At 30.3% G+C, this 16,794-nt stretch overlaps 2 protein-coding genes across 4 annotated transcripts in view; one reads left to right on the top strand and one right to left on the bottom strand.

Annotated features, from left to right (window-relative positions):
* The window catches only part of LOC145187371 (FERM domain-containing protein 3-like), a 48,032-nt gene that overhangs the window by 5,809 nt on the left and 25,429 nt on the right, over window positions 1–16,794 (top strand). For both annotated transcript variants that reach the window (XM_090088343.1, XM_090088351.1), the window contains exons 4-6: window positions 3,561–3,642; window positions 14,628–14,672; window positions 14,750–14,802. In XM_090088343.1, coding sequence (XP_089944469.1) covers window positions 3,561–3,642; window positions 14,628–14,672; window positions 14,750–14,802 — 180 coding nt within the window. The remainder of the gene's footprint in view (window positions 1–3,560; window positions 3,643–14,627; window positions 14,673–14,749; window positions 14,803–16,794) is intronic.
* On the bottom strand, window positions 5,682–8,897 carry LOC149893062 (uncharacterized). Of its 2 annotated transcripts, none has more exons than XM_090088361.1 (5): window positions 8,533–8,897; window positions 7,961–8,343; window positions 7,234–7,566; window positions 6,462–7,007; window positions 5,682–6,263 (listed from the first exon to the last, which is right to left on the bottom strand). In XM_090088361.1, the coding sequence occupies exons 3-5, from the start codon at window positions 7,520–7,522 to the stop codon at window positions 5,776–5,778; spliced, it is 1,323 nt and encodes a 440-aa protein (XP_089944487.1). In that variant the 5' UTR covers window positions 7,523–7,566; window positions 7,961–8,343; window positions 8,533–8,897; the 3' UTR covers window positions 5,682–5,775. The 2 variants fall into 2 exon arrangements, with proteins under 2 accessions (XP_089944487.1, XP_089944484.1); XM_090088358.1 differs by having other exon boundaries at window positions 8,538–8,882.

The following is a 16,794-nucleotide window of genomic DNA, read 5'->3' on the forward strand; positions in this document are numbered from 1 at the left end:
AATCGTTAATCGATTACCACCCCTAGTAGATGACTTTGCTCCAACCTTCTACAGTCCTGTGAATTCTTTCTCTACACTGTTTTTGCCATTTGAGTCTATCCTCAATTTTGAGCAATGGCTTTCTAGCTGCTTTATATGAATCGGTTCCTTTTTATCTAAAATCCTTCTAACTTTCATTTTAGTAGTAGTATTTTTAAACTTGCTGTTAAACTCACGCTAGTTTACTGATGCTAATTTTAAGGTTTTTCCTTGCCTTTTGAAAGAAGTTACTTTTGTCTTGGTCTGTTTTCTTAGGTGGCCTACCAGTCTTTATTAATACTTTGGCACTATTGGTCATCTCATTATTTTTCTTTGTAGTTCAAACACATTTCTCTGAAACATTAGGCACTATACTTATTTCGCAGTTCTGTTTACCAGCTTTCACCATATCAATTATTTGCCATCAAACCACTTTGGGTATGCTTTTTCTAGCCATTATTTCTTCAAAAACTACCAGCTTAATACTAATTGAAATAACTTTTAACATAAATTATTTTTCAGATTTAGGTCCAACCTAAATCCAAAAAGTTAAAAGCACAATCTTTAATTGTAAGTAAAATAAATGCTGATTATTACATTAGAACTTATCATTAAAGAAATGAAACAAAAACAATTATATGTTATTAATCATATAGGGCCAACTCTAATGTTGGTTTATTTTTACCCCCCTCTTCAATAAAGATAAGGGATGGTTTTTCACTTGCTGAGGTTACACCTGCCCAAACCATTACAGACCCTAGTTTTTGACGCTGATAAGCTATTCACTCATTCACTGGGGTGTCTTCATTTTGCTTATTGTGTATTTTTTGCATTGTAAATAATTTCTCCTCTGTCCACAGCACTGACGGTTGTGAGCCATCCTTAAGCTTATCAAAAAGAAGCTTTGCTCCACTCAACCATTTTGATTTGGTGGTTTAAAAGCAGGTGAGCTTTGCTCTTTTTGAATGCTGTTAGTTTTCATGAACTTCAAATATGGTTTGCATCGTACCATAGCTGACATTTACTGCTGAAGCCAATTTTCTTATGCTTCTCTTTGGATTTCTCCTGATTTTTTATTGAATGTTCTTGATTAGGCTGGGTGTTCTGGTTTTTTGATTTGGAGTGCTTCTCACCTTTGGAAGAGCAGAACCAGTTTCTCTGAGACACTTTAAGATTATATAGACACCAGATTGGCTAACTTAAGGTTTCAAAATCTTAAGTCTCACTTGGTGTTTTTCTAGTTTGAAACAGCTGAGAAACTGTTGATCTTATTTTTTCCATAGTGAATTTTTTTTTTTGTAAATTAAATTTGTAAACTAAACAATAGGAAGGTTAGGTTGTAAAAATGCTATTACCCTAATACATATTCATACCCACACATACCTTTTTAGCTGTTGTTAATTAGCATTTGAACAGATTAAGATTTTTAAAAATTTTCTATTTTAAATTTACTTATTGCTGATTAAACTAATATTTTTAAAAGAAATACACATATTTTATCTTATGACAAAAAAATTAAAAAAATAAAAAGAAATAAAAAAAAAATAAAAAAATACAATGGATAATACATAATATTCAAAAGTAGCAATTAAAAATAGATGCAATACAAATGTCTATATTTAAAGTGACCCCTTTTAGATTAGTAACATTATCTGAAGCATTTTGGCATAGATTTGATCAATTTCTAGCATAATTCGCATGATAAATCTAAACAAACTTTCTTCAGCTTTTCTTGGAGGTCCTTAACTGATGTGATATGCATGGTTACCATTTTTCTGTCCATTTCTGACCAATTACTTTTTATAGAGGTTAGATCGGGTGATTAAGCATGCCATATTAATACTGTTACATTTTTCTCAGTGAACCAATGACTTATTTTGCTTTGTGAGCAGTTGCTCCATCTTGTTGAAATTTCAAAGATCTCCATGAAAAAGGATCAAATATGATAAAAGTGTGTTCTCAAATGTTTTTTTGTAGATGAATTGGTTGATTGACCAATGTATGTGTTGCAACATCCAAAACCATGATGGGCAATAAATCAGCAGATTGCAGTAGATCATCCAACTTTCTGGATTCTTGGTACACCAAGCTTTGTAAGGTACTTCTCATCTTTCAGCCATTTTACAATCTCTTGTGTTTTGGGATTAAACACTTATTAATTTGACTTGTCACAAAAAATAACTTTTGACCTGGCTTCTACAAACCGGAACAATCTATCTATAATCTTATCTGACAAAATTAGTTTTCTACACTGTATACAATCCTTTTTTTCATTTCTTTACCTTTTACTTTATTGTCTCAGCACATACATTTACATCTAGTAACTTCTTGTTGAACAACTCAGCTAAATTAGGATTTCAGCCTTGGATTAACTTTCACCTAATTATAAATGTAGTTGGCGTCTCACTAGCTCAAATTCTGGGGTCTGCAGGCCTTAGTGAATTACTTACAGTGTTTTTATCCTCATACTTTATCTTTGTTATTCTATGTCTTTATGTCAATTGTCATGGATATCTGGGGTAATATACCCTGAACTATTTACTATATATTAGCCTAGATATTGTTACTTTTCTTCTATTCAGTCACCACCTGTCATAAGATAAAAGAAATAGTTGGTATCAAGGATGATATAGGATTGAGAATCACATCTATTGAAATCACACCCATGCACATCACAGATCCACAGATGTTGTATAAATTCTTTCAAACTGTATGTATTGATGTCAGCTTTCTTGACCTTCCAGTTAAAAGCTGATTTAAGTCACAGTTATATTTACAAGACTGCAAAAACTGTTATAGAAAACCTGACTTCAGTAAATGACTGTCAGTGTGTCTAGGAAAAAGGAGCAGAAGCAGTTGCAAGTAGTAGAGCAACATCGTAAATGCAGCCTGCATTCAGCAACTGATATGTAGAATTTTTTTATTTCAGCATTATTTTAATGTTAGATTATCAGTCTGGTGTAGACTATAATGGTCAGATGTTCATTATCATTGCAACAAATTATGTTTTTAATTTTTTTTGTAAAAAAAAATTATTGTATGGAAAATAGGCAGAAAAATAAAACGTTGACAATATCAATACAATAACTGATCTTGTGAATGTTGAATAGTTGAAAATGTGTATATTATGTGGGGCAAAAGAAGAAATTATTTTCATTTAGCAATATAATAATCAGTTAGTATCAAACACATAATAATATAATTATTATTGACTTTAAGAAAAGGATTGCATAGGCTTTTTTTTTTTTTTTGTTAAAAGTTAAAAAATCTAATGATTTTGAAGGATCTACAATATTGTTTAATTGAGTTGAAGGTTTTTGTGGAGTATCCTAAGATTGTAGAGAAACCTTTTGAGGAGAAAGTGAACATTTTCTTAAAATATTATGGGATGATTGAATGATGATTTATGATAACTTTTGTTTACAACCAGATGAGTTGTAAGCATTTTTTATAATTATATGAGATGCTTAATTTCCTTAAATACTGTTCATTTTATAAAAAAGAATTTTTAGTTGCACATGTTTTTAAAACTCTTTCTTTAGATTCCCGACAACCTTTTATGTTTTTCTTTCGAGTCAAGTTTTATCCAACAGACCCAACAAAATTAGGAGAAGAAATTACCAGGTTTTTTTCTCTAAATTTTTTGATGACAATCAAAAGTATGAGTTCATTTTAACTGGAATAAATGTAGATTTATGTAGTTTTTTTTCTTCCAAATGTAAGTAAAGTATTTATATACGTTAGGGTGATCCTTATTTTTGAATTTTTGATTTTTTACTGTCCAATTCACTTATATTAAAAAGATATTTGTATTAATTTTTAACAGAACTAAATAAAGTATTTAGAATTAGCTCATTTTTTACATGAATTAGGAATACTTTTTAAAGTTAATACCATGTGCTTTAATGCCATAGCAAGTAAAAATACCATTGTAAATTTTTTGTTCAACCTTTTCACCATCTAAAGTGGGTTTGCACGAGTGTGAGTATGAAGTGGATTGCAATGGTCATTGTATTTGCAGAAGAAAGAAAATAAAGCATTTTGCTTGTTTTAATGTATAGTCTTTTAAAATTTTTGACATTTCAGAGCTTTAATTTCCTTTCCATTTTTTGGAATCTAGAAGAATTGAAGATATGCTCATTAATCTTCTTCTTTCCTGAAAGTCTTAATCAACTTAGTTGTATTCAGCAATATCATTAAAGTTGTAAGTTCTAGAAACAAAGTCTATGAATCTTATATAACCAGAAAAAAAAGCTGATTCAAAGGAGAGACATTCTATCTTAGTTACATTCATCTCCAGCACCTCAGAAAAGAACTAGATTTCAGGTCCAATGAATTTGCAAATTGATAGGACCCGAAACCTTGTTTTTTCTTCTAAGCTTGCAGATTTGGGGGTTTGCTAATAGCTTATTGCTAATTTCTATTTTTTATCTCTATTCCACATCAAATTCTAATTTCTGTATTTCATCTCTATTCCACATGATTGTGAGTTGGTACTGAAACAGATTGTATATTGAATAGTATATTGCTCTGGCCATAACTCTGGCATGATGATAAACAATTAAAATTTGAAGATAGAATTTTGGTATCTCTTCACCAAATAGTATCAATCATTTTGAGAAATATATATTTATTTAGGCAGGTTTCAAGTCATAAAAAAGCTTCATTAGGCTGTGTTTACATATTAAATAAATCACATTAAAAAAATATTTAATATCAAGTCAAATATTAAATATATTTAGCAAACTAGTAATTAGTAGTAAAATAATTTGTTCAACTGGTTTTCCATAAAAGTTCCGATTTTTCTTCTTAAGCTTAGTTGCTTAATGTTAATATATTTGTTTTTCAGAATAGATTCCCAATTATTCTTCAGGCATTCTAAGAACTGTTCACTAGGCCCAACTTTAGTTTCTCCAATAATTAAAGTAAGACTGAAATTGATAGTATTTTAAAGCAAATGTAATTTTTTATAATAAATATTTTTTAAAATTAACTTAAAAGATTTGGATAATCTTTAATCTGCTGTCCTAAACTGCTCTTTTTGATCTTCTTTCTTTGCTGCTCTTTTTGATGTTTCTTGTCCTTGTCTATCAGTTTCTTGACTTGAAATTAATGTTTTTTAGCACATAGTAACACTTATTATCACAAAATAGTTCATGATTCCAATCTAACTTACAAGTCATATTTTTTTCCAAAAAGTTAGGATTTTCTTGTTTTAAAAAGAAAAGATATTAAAGAACATCTTTATTTATTGGTGACTAACTTTGTTCCATTTTTGATATTGGTTCTCCTATAAAGCAATGTTTGTTTGGTCTAGTTTTTTCTATTTCCCCTTAAATACTAACTAGTAAGCATCTGCGTCTTGACATAAATTTATTTCAATACCAAGACTACGACAAGACTTATGCTGTCTTGAAATGTTTCAAGACTTTTCAAGACTCTTTTACATTGGTCTTGAAATAAGTTTATGATTTTAAGATTAGCAAGACTTAACAAGACTTTTCAAGACCTATCTAATGGGTCTTGTAATAGGTTTATGATTTCAAGATTAACAAGACTTAACAAGACTTAACAAGACTTTTCAAGACCTTTCTAATAGATCTTATAATTGAAAAAAAATGTTTTTCATAATAATACTTTCCACGACCCAAAGTATAAAGTGGTTCATTTTATAATATTTATTTCATTTTTCAAAAGAGGAAAGACATAGAAAAAGTTTAAGTGAAAAAAAAAGTTTGCCAAAATCTAAATAATTATTTACACCTTGCTGTGACCAGAAAATGACAAAAGTTCAAATGCCTCATCTTCAAATCTTGGCAATTCATCAAACTTATCTTTAGAGACGAGTTTCCAACGTCTAATTTCAACATTGTCATAATTTCTCTGAATATAAAGAAGTTTATCTACTTTTTCTGGTTGAAGTTTGGTTCTCTTGCAAGAAACAATGCTTCCACAAGAAGAAAAAGCTCGTTCTGATGAGGCTGATGATGCAGGAATGCAAAGCCAGCGTCGAGCAAGGCCTGCCAGAAGTGGAAACTTCTTCTCATTTGCTTTCCACCAATTTAAAATGTTTCCTGCTCCATCATCTTTGGTTGGCCTTTGCATTGATTTATACTCCTCCCACTCTGTCTCAATCGGAGATTTCGACAATGCTGGTTGACGCTGAGCTTCACAAAGGTCTTGTGAGAGTGCCAATGCCATTAGGGGATCCTCCTCCTCTTCATCAGAAATCATACTGACACAACCTAAAAGTAAAAATTTCTTAACTTTAAATAAACAATAAGATCAATCATCTTATTTTGCTTTATAGTAATATCTTTTGAAATATCTTAAAATGGCTGCAAGGTGTCTCTAAAAAAGAAATTATAAGGAATCCAAATAAAAAATGTTTACAATGCAGAGGGCAAGATGAAAATATATGTAAATTAAAAAGTGCTGTTTACCTTGATTCGTTTTTGTCAGCCACATTTGGTGATTTTCGTGATTGGTGATCAACAAAGAATACATTTCCGGAAAATTTTGACTGATGCATTCCACACCCACACCACGATAGAAAGGGTTCAGCATGTTGCCAAATGCATAGGCCGCCACCATTCCACCACATTTTGGAAACCTTTTTTCAATTTCAGTGTTTAGGGCTCTGAAGAAGGACTCAGCCACCGCTGATGGATTTTGGGCCAATTCTTTCTTAATAGTGGATTGAAGTTCAAACAACAGAGACATTACCCGGTTGATAGTTGGATGATTTTCAGCAGAAAATGCTTTTGAGATTTCTGCTACACGAACCATTACATCCAAACACTCTTCAAACAGATCAAAATCTTCTTCAGTTGGAATAACATCTGATAGGTTTCCATCCTCACGACCTGGATTGTCCCGAATGTTTGAGAGCGCCCTGCGCATTTTCAACACACTTTTGAGCATCATGGTCACCGAATTCCACCTTGTAGCAACAGGCGATATGATTTGAGCATAGTTTTCACTCTCCTCTAAAGAAAAAACAATTCATTTTGGGGTATAACAAAACATTACCAAGTATTAATATAAATACATTACACATTTTTTTATGCATTAAATAATTGACTTAATGCAAACTGCAATTGTTGGAGACAATCAATCTTTTATTACCTATTCAATAGAGTCTTCCTCACAAGCTACTGGCTTATTTATTCTCAAAAAGTATGCAGGCAATTTGATTCAAAGGATTATTTTTACCTGAAGTAACATCCAATTCATCTTTTTCAATTTCAAATTCCAACTGAATCCTTTCCTTTGCCAGAGTTGACTTGTGGGATTTGGAGGCCAAGGCAGTACAGCACTTTACCGCCTCACTCATCTTAAGACAGTCTGCAACAGCACCAGAAATTGCAAGTTGCAACAAGTGATCAGAGCAGGGGAGGGAAATGTCGATGATCTGGCTTCGCTTCATGGCATTCTTCATATTGGCTGCTGAATCGTGAACTGCAACAATGGGAAGATCTTCAGCACATGGGACATCCTTCATCAGCAGCTCAATTTTCTTTGATATAGCCTCTCCAGTGTGACGACCTAAACAAATTTTTATCAATTTTATTTGAATAAATGAAAAGTAGACTACCTTTTTTGGTTAAAACCTTTAAGTCAGGTAAAATTAAAAGTTTGCTAGACTCAATAACCACATTAATTTTGGGCAAAAAAAAGTCTTAATGCATGTATGAAATAAAAGCTGATTGAAACTAAAATCAATTTGAATTTTAAATGATGGAATCAATGGAGTTGAAAATGCATGCCATGTAAATGGAATGAAAATATAAACTAGCCAATTCAAATATAATAAGATAAAAATTTGTCAAAGGCTTAAACTGCATCAGTCTTTGTAGGATAAGGAAAAAGCAGTATTGTAATAGATATTTTTTTGTATTTTGTATAATGAAAACCATAGAGAAATACAGGAAATATATACCTTTGATTTGAGATGCATTGAGAACGAAGTTTTGAAGTTTCCATGATGTGTTGATGAAGTGGATGGTCAATGACTGGTAATTATCATTTGCCCTTTAAGTCCAGAGATCAGTTGACACTGCCATGCCACCAGAGCCAGGTAATTCTTCTGAGAGAACCTTGTCAACAGCGAACTTCACATTTTCATACAACAAAGGTAGTTTGAACAGGCTGAATGTTGTTGCTGACTTTAGTGTGAGCTTGGGGTCTGCAAAGTGAAAGAGGTCCTTGGTTGCTTGTGTGTTCACAATGTTGAAGGGAAGATTGTTCCTTGCGATGAATTTCATGATTTCCAGATCCCATCTGAGTTGTTTGGTGTCATAAGTCTTATACTTTGTGTAAGAACTGAAAAAAGAAAATTTGGAAAAGGTCAATTTTAAATTTTTACTTACAAAGTTTACATTGAATTTTTTATAATTTTGGTAAAAAAATAAGGCTTGTTTTAAAAATGTAACGCAATATTTTGAGGGGAAAAGTCAAAGATATGTTAAGAGTATGGTTATTAAAGTACTTAAATAAGAATAGAAATATAACCTAACTGTTTGTTGACCTTCTCGGTTGTTGAAAGTGCTTGGTTTGTCAAGGCACTGTTTTTTGTGTCCTTGAACTTTTGTTACATTCTGCGGTGGCTCCTCCTCCTCCTCCTCATCCATTTCTTCAGCAGGCCTTTTCTGTTGGTCTTTGGACTTTTGTACTTATTTGAAAATTTGGGGATGGATATTTTTTAAGTGCTTCAGCAAACCGGATGTATTGGAACTTTTGATTGCAAAAGTTTTGAAACACTTCTTGCACTTTGCAGTAGCAGCTCCATCAGCTCCTTTGATGTGCTCAAAGTGCTCCCACAATAGTCCACGGGGCCGAGGCATTTTCAAAATCACAAAATTAAAGTTTTTAAAACTAAAGATGATCCAAACAAAGGTTTTTCACCGTTTATTTACAGTTCACCGGAAATAGGCCTGAAGCCTTATTGACATATTATAGTACAAGTTTAAAATTTTGCACTCATCTATACCATCTAATAGTTTCATTAACACAAACTTTGCAAGGTGGCTAAGATTGCTTATATAGGTAAAAAAGAATTCACCATGAAAGTCTTGTTAAAAATCATTAACAAGAAAAGTCTTGTTAAAAATTATAAACAAGAAAAGTCCTTTTAAAATTTATTTTTTTTAAAGTCTTGTTATTTCTTGATAAAGTAATTTTTTTAAAAAGTTAGTCTTGATTGATTCAAGACTTAACAAGACAAGACCATTATGATCTTGTCTTGTTAAGTCTTGAAAAGTCTTGCTAAGTCTTGCTAAAAATTATCATAACAATACTTTTTGATGCAAGACGCAGATGCTTACTAACTAGCAGATGCTTACTAACTATACTTGTGGTGTCTTATGAAGTATTGCTCTTCTTTTATTGTATTATGTCCTTTTACTAATTATCAATTCCTATTAGGGTGTCCAGAATATCAACTTAAAAAAAAAAACTAGGACCTCTAGGTCTAAAAATTATTAATTTTTAGTTTTTATGATAATTAGTAGTGAAAGATGTAAGTTTTGACTTTTGGTGTATATTTTAATGTTTAAGTATATATAGTTGTATTGAACCTAACAACTTCTCATAAAAAAAGCACAGAACTAAAGCCATATGCTCTCCTTTACCTCTCCACAATGGACATCTATCCCCAAAAATCAGTTAAGGATGGATACCCTCCCCCCTTCCCCACTATTATGTACACACACCCAATGATAAAATAATTAGAAAAATTAAGAATTTTTTTTATTTTGAAATTTACCTTTACATTTATTACTCTTCTTTAGTAATTAATTTTGAAAGCTTTTTGGTTCATCTGTGATACCAAAAACACATTTTGAAGGTAATCTTCATCTCTTGTGGTAAAAAAAAAGCCTTGAGTCAACTTAATGCTTTACTCCATTAATGACTACTGTAAACCTTATAAATTATTTTGATGAAATCTTGGCGATCAGCATTTCTAAAAATTCAATATCAAGGCTATCCTTAAATAATTTCTTAGATGAACTTCATGTATTTGAATGAGTCATTTTCAGTTTATAGCAGTATGACAGTTTAAAAATGTTTTATATTGCATTATTTTGTTATGTTAAATGTATAGGTTTCTTTAGAACAAAACAAATAAAAATAAACAACTAGAAATTCTAGATCAAATTGTTAAAATTGATCAAAATGAATTAACTTAAATGCTTTAGTAATTATTGTTTTAATAAAATACACATTAAAATAGAATGAATTTACTTTAATTTTATATGTACTATAAAAAATATATCAACAGTTGGCTTTGTATAAAAAATCACTACTTTATTTAAACTTAGGGTGGAATGCAAGAACCGAACTTCAAGTTTGAAGTCGAACTTCAAACCTAAAGTACGACTTGAGTGAATGCATAAAGCGAACTTCAACTCAAGTCAGACTTGAAAACCGCCAAAAATAGACCGTTTTCAAGTCTGACTTCAAACCAGACTTGAGAAAGCAAAAATTCCTTCCGAATGCAAGAAGCGGACTTGAAATTTCAAGTCAGACTTCAAATCTCAAGTCTGACTTGAACAGAATGCAAGAAGCGAAATTGAACTGAAGTCAGACTTGAAAAACAAGAATTTTTGAGTTTTCAAGTCATTTTTTTCAAGTCTGCTCCAGACCAATCTTGAAACCAAACTTTAAAAAAAAAAAAAACTGCCATTATCATTTTGCTGATGCGTAACAAAACTTTACTATTACTATATAACTTATTACAACCTTTGCAAATATGAAAATGAGTTTTTAACAAGCAAAAGTAGTTACTTGGGTATATTGATGTGATTAACTAAAAGGTTACATTGTAAAAGTGTATTTGTCAATGAATTTATTACAGAAAACTGAATACCAACATTGTGAAAATGTGTCTTTTAAAACATTCTGAAAGTTGTATGTAATGATCCAACATGTCATATTATGATGCCATTAGAAATGCTTATTAGCATTTTGAAAAGTCGAACGTCCTAGCATTATAAAATTCTAACAACTAATGAAGATCTTACACTTTTAAGATAATAAACAGCCTTGTTGCCGAATTGTATTCTAATATGCCAATTCCACAAGGCTGTTTTTTAAAAAAAACTTGTTTTAAAACTTTCAAAAATGAATCGGTATGAGCTGAATTTTAGAAGAAGAAGAAGGAGAAATATGCCAAATCACATACCAATGTTTATTATTGACAGAGCCAATCCTTTAGAAGTTTACAATTACATAGTATTTAAAAGGCGCTACAGATTTTACAAAGAAATCTTTTTAATATTAGTTAATGACATTAACAACAATGTTAACAATTGAGGGTGCCCTCTTTCATCATTACAACAACTGGCTATTGCAATTCAGTTTTATGCTACTGGTTCATTCCAAGTGAGTAGATATTCAAGAAATGGTATTAGACAATAGTACCTTCTTATTGTATTGTATGCTTATTGTATTTTTATTGTAAATTTTGTATTACGTTTTTAAATAACACCATTTTATATCAACAAATTAAATAATCATACACTCAAGTAACAATAAATAAAGTACTTTACATTTAAGTTTGTACAATCTGATCTAATTAAGTAAAGTCTTTTAGAGAATAGTAGGAGATTTGGAGGAGCTGAAAGTTAATCAGTCAACTGTTTGTTGAGAAGTTAAAAACATTTTAATTCAAATTGCCAACAAAAGATATCAGTACATAAAGTTTCCAACAGAAGCTGATTTTTTTATAATTCAGCAAAAATGATTATAAGTTTTCATGGATATTTGCATTTTGCTATTTCATACAAACTTTAAAATTTTCTTTGATAACAAAAATATTTATATTTGTCAACCATTGTTTAGATTTTACTAAATTCAAAGATTCCCAGGATGTATAGGAGCAATTGATGGAACACATATTCCTATAATAAACCCCGGTGGAGAAAACCCAGAAATATATCGAAACAGAAAGGGATTTTTTTCTTTGAATTACCAGGTAATTGCAGGTCCTTCAAAAGAAATTTTATCTGCTTATGTTCAATGGCCTGGAAGTGTTCATGATTCACAAGTTTTTGCCAACTCAGCTATTAAAGAAGTTTTAGAAGCTCACCAACATTTTCATGTTATAGGTGATTCTGGCTATCCTTGTAAACAATATTTGAGGACACCTTTTTCTAACCCAAAAAATGAAAGTGAAATCCGATACAATTACAGTTTGAGAAGTGCATGCATGGCAGTTGAATGCTGTTTTGGTATATTAAAAAAAAGATTTCCTTGTCTTAACATTCCCTTACGAACAAAACTACAAAATTCCATAGCCATAATAATATTCTGTTTTGTGCTTTACAACACTGATTTTCAGTGCCATCTTCTTTATTGCCCCAAAATAGCAATAAAGAAGATGGCGCTGAAGCATTCGCAAGAGATATTTTTGGAGAAACAAAAAGAAATCAAATTGTAGACCAATTTTTTTAAAAAATCTTTTTTGTGTGTCTGATTATAGATAAGTCTTATGACAAAAACAATATTTGCAAATGTTAATACTGCATATTATTTCAAAAAAAAATACATTTTACATTTCAAATTAGTATTATATATCAAAAAACAATTTCACTAAGAAATAAAGTAATAAATTAAAATATTCCAAAAAAAAAAAAAACAACTAGATCTGATGTTGTTTGAAAATAATTGTCCTCAAATAGAATAATTCTGTTGTGTTTTTTACTTACAATATGTTTTAATACTTATAACTGTGACAATTTTTTTTGGTAAATTTCCATTTTAACTTCATGTTCTTTTTGTTTGTATTGTTGCTTTTGCTGGAGTGAGTTTATTTTTATGTTAGCTATTTCTATTTGTTTTTGCATTTGTTCTTTATCAAGATCATGAATTTCATTATATTGCTTTTTTTCATTTTTTTTAGAGAGAGATATCTTTTTTAATGTTGAACATTGTTCTTTTTCATGTGTTAATGAACCAAAGTTTTCTTTAAAATTTTTCTTTTCTGTTTCTATGAGTGGCTTAATAATATCAGAGGTTCTGGAATACCTATAAATATAAATGTGTATATATATGTGTGTATATATACATGTATATATATGTGTGTATATATATATGTGTGTGTGTGTGTGTGTGTGTGTGTGCGTGTGTGTGTGTGTGTGTGTGTGTGTGTGTGTGTGTGTGTGTGTGTGCGCATTGAGAAAACCAAGTTTGTTTAAAATAATTAGTTTTGTCAGTATTTGTAAAAAACTTTAATTTTCATTAAAATATAAGAAAAAAGATAAATAAAATTACATTGCAGTGTAGTATCATCCCCAAAAGGTGTCAAAATAGGATTCAATCACTTTGGTGGTAATATCTGCAAAACGCTTTCAATTTCCTGTGATGGAACAGGAGTTTGACTTGGACCTCTGCTAGTTTTGTTTAGCTCTTTTCTTTCACTAAAATCCAAAGAATTGGTTAGAAAAACCCTATATCATTGTTCATATTATTAACTTAAAAGTAATATCGACAAGAAAATATTTAGTAAAAGTCTGACAGCTAGAAGTCCAGCACTGTATAAACTTTACTGGTAACCATACAGTTTGGGCAAGAAAATCATTGTCCTACAATTCATATTTTAATAACATTTTTCAGTATAAATAATGTTTGCTAAATGTACACAAGACTTTTAGATGTCTAAAACATGTCTTATGTTTACTGGGTGTTTGCCTATAAAAATAATCTTTGTTTTTTTTTCTTTATTTGTTACTTACAAATCAACAATTTGTTTTGCTTTTTGCTTTGAGTTCATCTAGCATTTCTTTAGTTCTTTTTGATCTCTTTTAGCTCAGATGCCTTGGCTGTTGAATAATTGCGTTATTTCTTCCCACAAAAGTTTTTTTTTTTTTTTAAGGGAGACATTAACCGTCTTCTTTTCTTCAATGTCTTTGTAGTCTTTGATCAAAAGTGATTTTTCTTGCTGACTGAAAATTCGTCTTTAAGAATTCATTTTACAAATATTTAAAAAGTAAGCAAAAAGTCTATAGTGGATATGCATTTTGAAATTTTTATTCTTTTATATGATGATCAATTCTGATCATAAATATTTGCGATGAAATTTTCATTTTAATAAAAGGAAACAGAATAGGCAGTAAACAATAAACTGCCTATAATAACACATTTATTTGTTTTATTTTCCTTTTTACAGCTTTAAAATTGTAAAAGTGTCATGATTAACTAATGTCATATAATTTATATATTGATCGTATATTATACAAATTTCATTATGCGCATTTGTTTCAGCAAAAGGTTTTTTCTGTTAAAAAAAATGCATTGCCTCTATTGGTTGCTAAGTGCATTTTCTGATAAACGCCCTGAATTCAACGCCTTGATTATTTTTCAAGTTCAACTTTCTCAAGCACGAACTTGAAATTTTCAAGTCTCGTTTACACATTCTCTCAAGTCAAAATTTTAAATCTGACTTGACAAATTCAAACTTGGCTTAAGTTCGGTTCTTGAATTCCACCCTTAAAGTTGTTTTAAATTAAGAACTTAAAAAAAATACCAATATATATTGTTAATCTATGAGCATCAATAATAATTCAAATAAAACTGTAAAGAAAATTTTTTTATATTATATTTTTTAGGTATCAGCTGTATTTACAATTAAAAAGAGACATTTTGCATGGAAGGTAAAGTTTTTATATATTACTTTATTATTCAACTGCAGAAAATATTCTCTTTGTATATATATTTTTATTCTATTTAGACTGTTATGTGCTATAAATAATGTTACTGATTTAGCAGCTCATATTGTTCAAGGTATATTTAACAGTAACTCATATATTTACTCCATAAATATGTTTTTTTTTTCCTGTTTAAATACAAGTCTACTAAAGTTCAAGTGCATTAATTGAGCCTGAGGTATATAAAAACATTAAGGTCCCATTAATGCACAGTTTATGGTATATTTTTTATACTTCAAATATTATTCAATATTTGAAATATAAAAAATATATCCTAAAATTAAACTTTTACTTTTTTTAGACTTAAAAATTGCATGATGTGATAAAATACTTATGTTTTTTTTTTAAATTAATTATTGAAATTAATTTTTTCAATTCTAGCACATCTTTTGATTAGCAAAAGTATTTATTTCTTATCAATAGATTGTATTTTTACTTTAAGATTATTTTTACTTTAAGATTTGATGTGCTTGATTATGCTGGTCTGCAAATACTTTTTTTTTCCTCAAAAAAAATTAACCTCCTTTAAGATCAATTTTCTTGCAAATTATAAATCTGTGAATGGTTTAATTACAGCATGTCAGATAACTGAAATATTGGCTAAAAAATTTTTTCTGATTTTTTCATATTTAGCAATAAAGAAGAGGTAGGGGGCAGGGCAGGAAGAAAACTAATTATCACATATTCTGTTTGCGAACAAATTTTTTCTTTCTTTCTTTCTTTATAAATATATACATATATATATATATATATATATATATATATATATATATATATATATATATATATATATATATATATATATATATATATATATATATATATATATATATATAATAAAAATTTTTTTGGAGCAATTTGTTTTTTGTGTTTCCTTTGACTTCAAAACAGCACAGAAATTTCATGAATTTTGAATGTGTTGTGGCTATATAAATATCATTCATTTAGTTATGACTACTAGGTCGAAAACTGTTGTTCATTTAATTGATGAACCATCTGAAGATTTTTCTTAACGAGTTCTTCCAACAGTGACAAATGTTTTGAGTGTATACTTTCATTTACACAAAATAAATAAAGTCCCCAAGAAAGATGCTATTTCTGATGTTGAACAAAGACTGTTGATAATCTAGGATAAAGTGTGTATCCCTACAGCTGAAAAATAGGCTATCATTAAAAAGTTGGAAGTACTTATTGATAAGTACCGAGGGGTTGAGAAGAATACTAAGAGGAGGAGAGGTTCAACGTGCAAAGGAAGCTGATATTGTTAGCTTCACATCATCCATCTTTGACATTGCACACATCAATGCTCACACTACAATCAGAATTGAAGAAGACATGCTTTTCTTGCATGACCAGCGAACTGAAGACAAAGCATTGGCAAAGAAGGAACAGTGAGCTCAAAAATGGAAGAATAGGTTGCTTGAAAGACTTGCACAGGAAAAGGGAAAAAAAGTTGCTGTAATCCATAATCATGCTGACCTCTCAGTACCAAGCAACAGTGATTGTTCAAAGAAGGAAGATGACAACCAATTCTTTCTTGTGCTGATGAAATCGATATTGTTTCTTCCTAAACGACTTTGCTTGAAAGCTATGGATGTTGTTTTGCCATTGGTAGTCTCTGCTCTTGATCGCACTGGAATAAGTGATAGACAGGCAGTTCACATCCTTGCTGTGACAAGAGTTGGTGATGGAGAAGCAAAAGATATTGTTTTGTCAAGGAGTAGCGTGCAAAGAGCCAGAAAAAAATATCAATCCAAAAAAGCAGATGATATCAAAGAAAGCTTCCAAGTTGGTGGTCCACTGGTAGTCCATTTTGATGCGAAATTACTTCCTGCAATAGATAGTAGTCCAGAGAAGGAAGACTGTATTGCTATCCTTGTCTCTGGATTAGGTGTTGAGAAGCTTTTGGGTGTGCTAAAAGTTAAACAAGGAACAGGAAAACTTGTTTCAGTGGCGGTTGCAAATATTTTAAAGGATTGGTGATTGACAGATATGATCTCTGCCTTGTTGTTCGACACAACTGCAGCAAACACAGGCCATATCAATGGAACATGTGCTCTTCTTGAAA

This window comes from Hydra viridissima, unplaced genomic scaffold, assembly GCF_058129835.1.
Source record: "Hydra viridissima isolate aposymbiotic clone 2 unplaced genomic scaffold, HvirCarnegie_v1 scaffold_1, whole genome shotgun sequence".
Classification (NCBI taxonomy): Eukaryota; Metazoa; Cnidaria; class Hydrozoa; order Anthoathecata; family Hydridae; genus Hydra; species Hydra viridissima.

Bases quoted from the DNA above. Each gene is read 5' to 3' on its own strand.
- LOC149893062 (XM_090088361.1), bottom strand. From the start codon at position 7,522: ATGAAGGATGTCCCATGTGCTGAAGATCTTCCCATTGTTGCAGTTCAC. The intron at 7,008-7,233 runs GTAAAAATAATC...TTTTTTCTTTAG, and splicing joins TGAATTGGATGTTACTTCAG to AGGAGAGTGAAAACTATGCT. The intron at 6,264-6,461 runs GTAAACAGCACT...TTTTACTTTTAG, and splicing joins GCTGACAAAAACGAATCAAG to GTTGTGTCAGTATGATTTCT.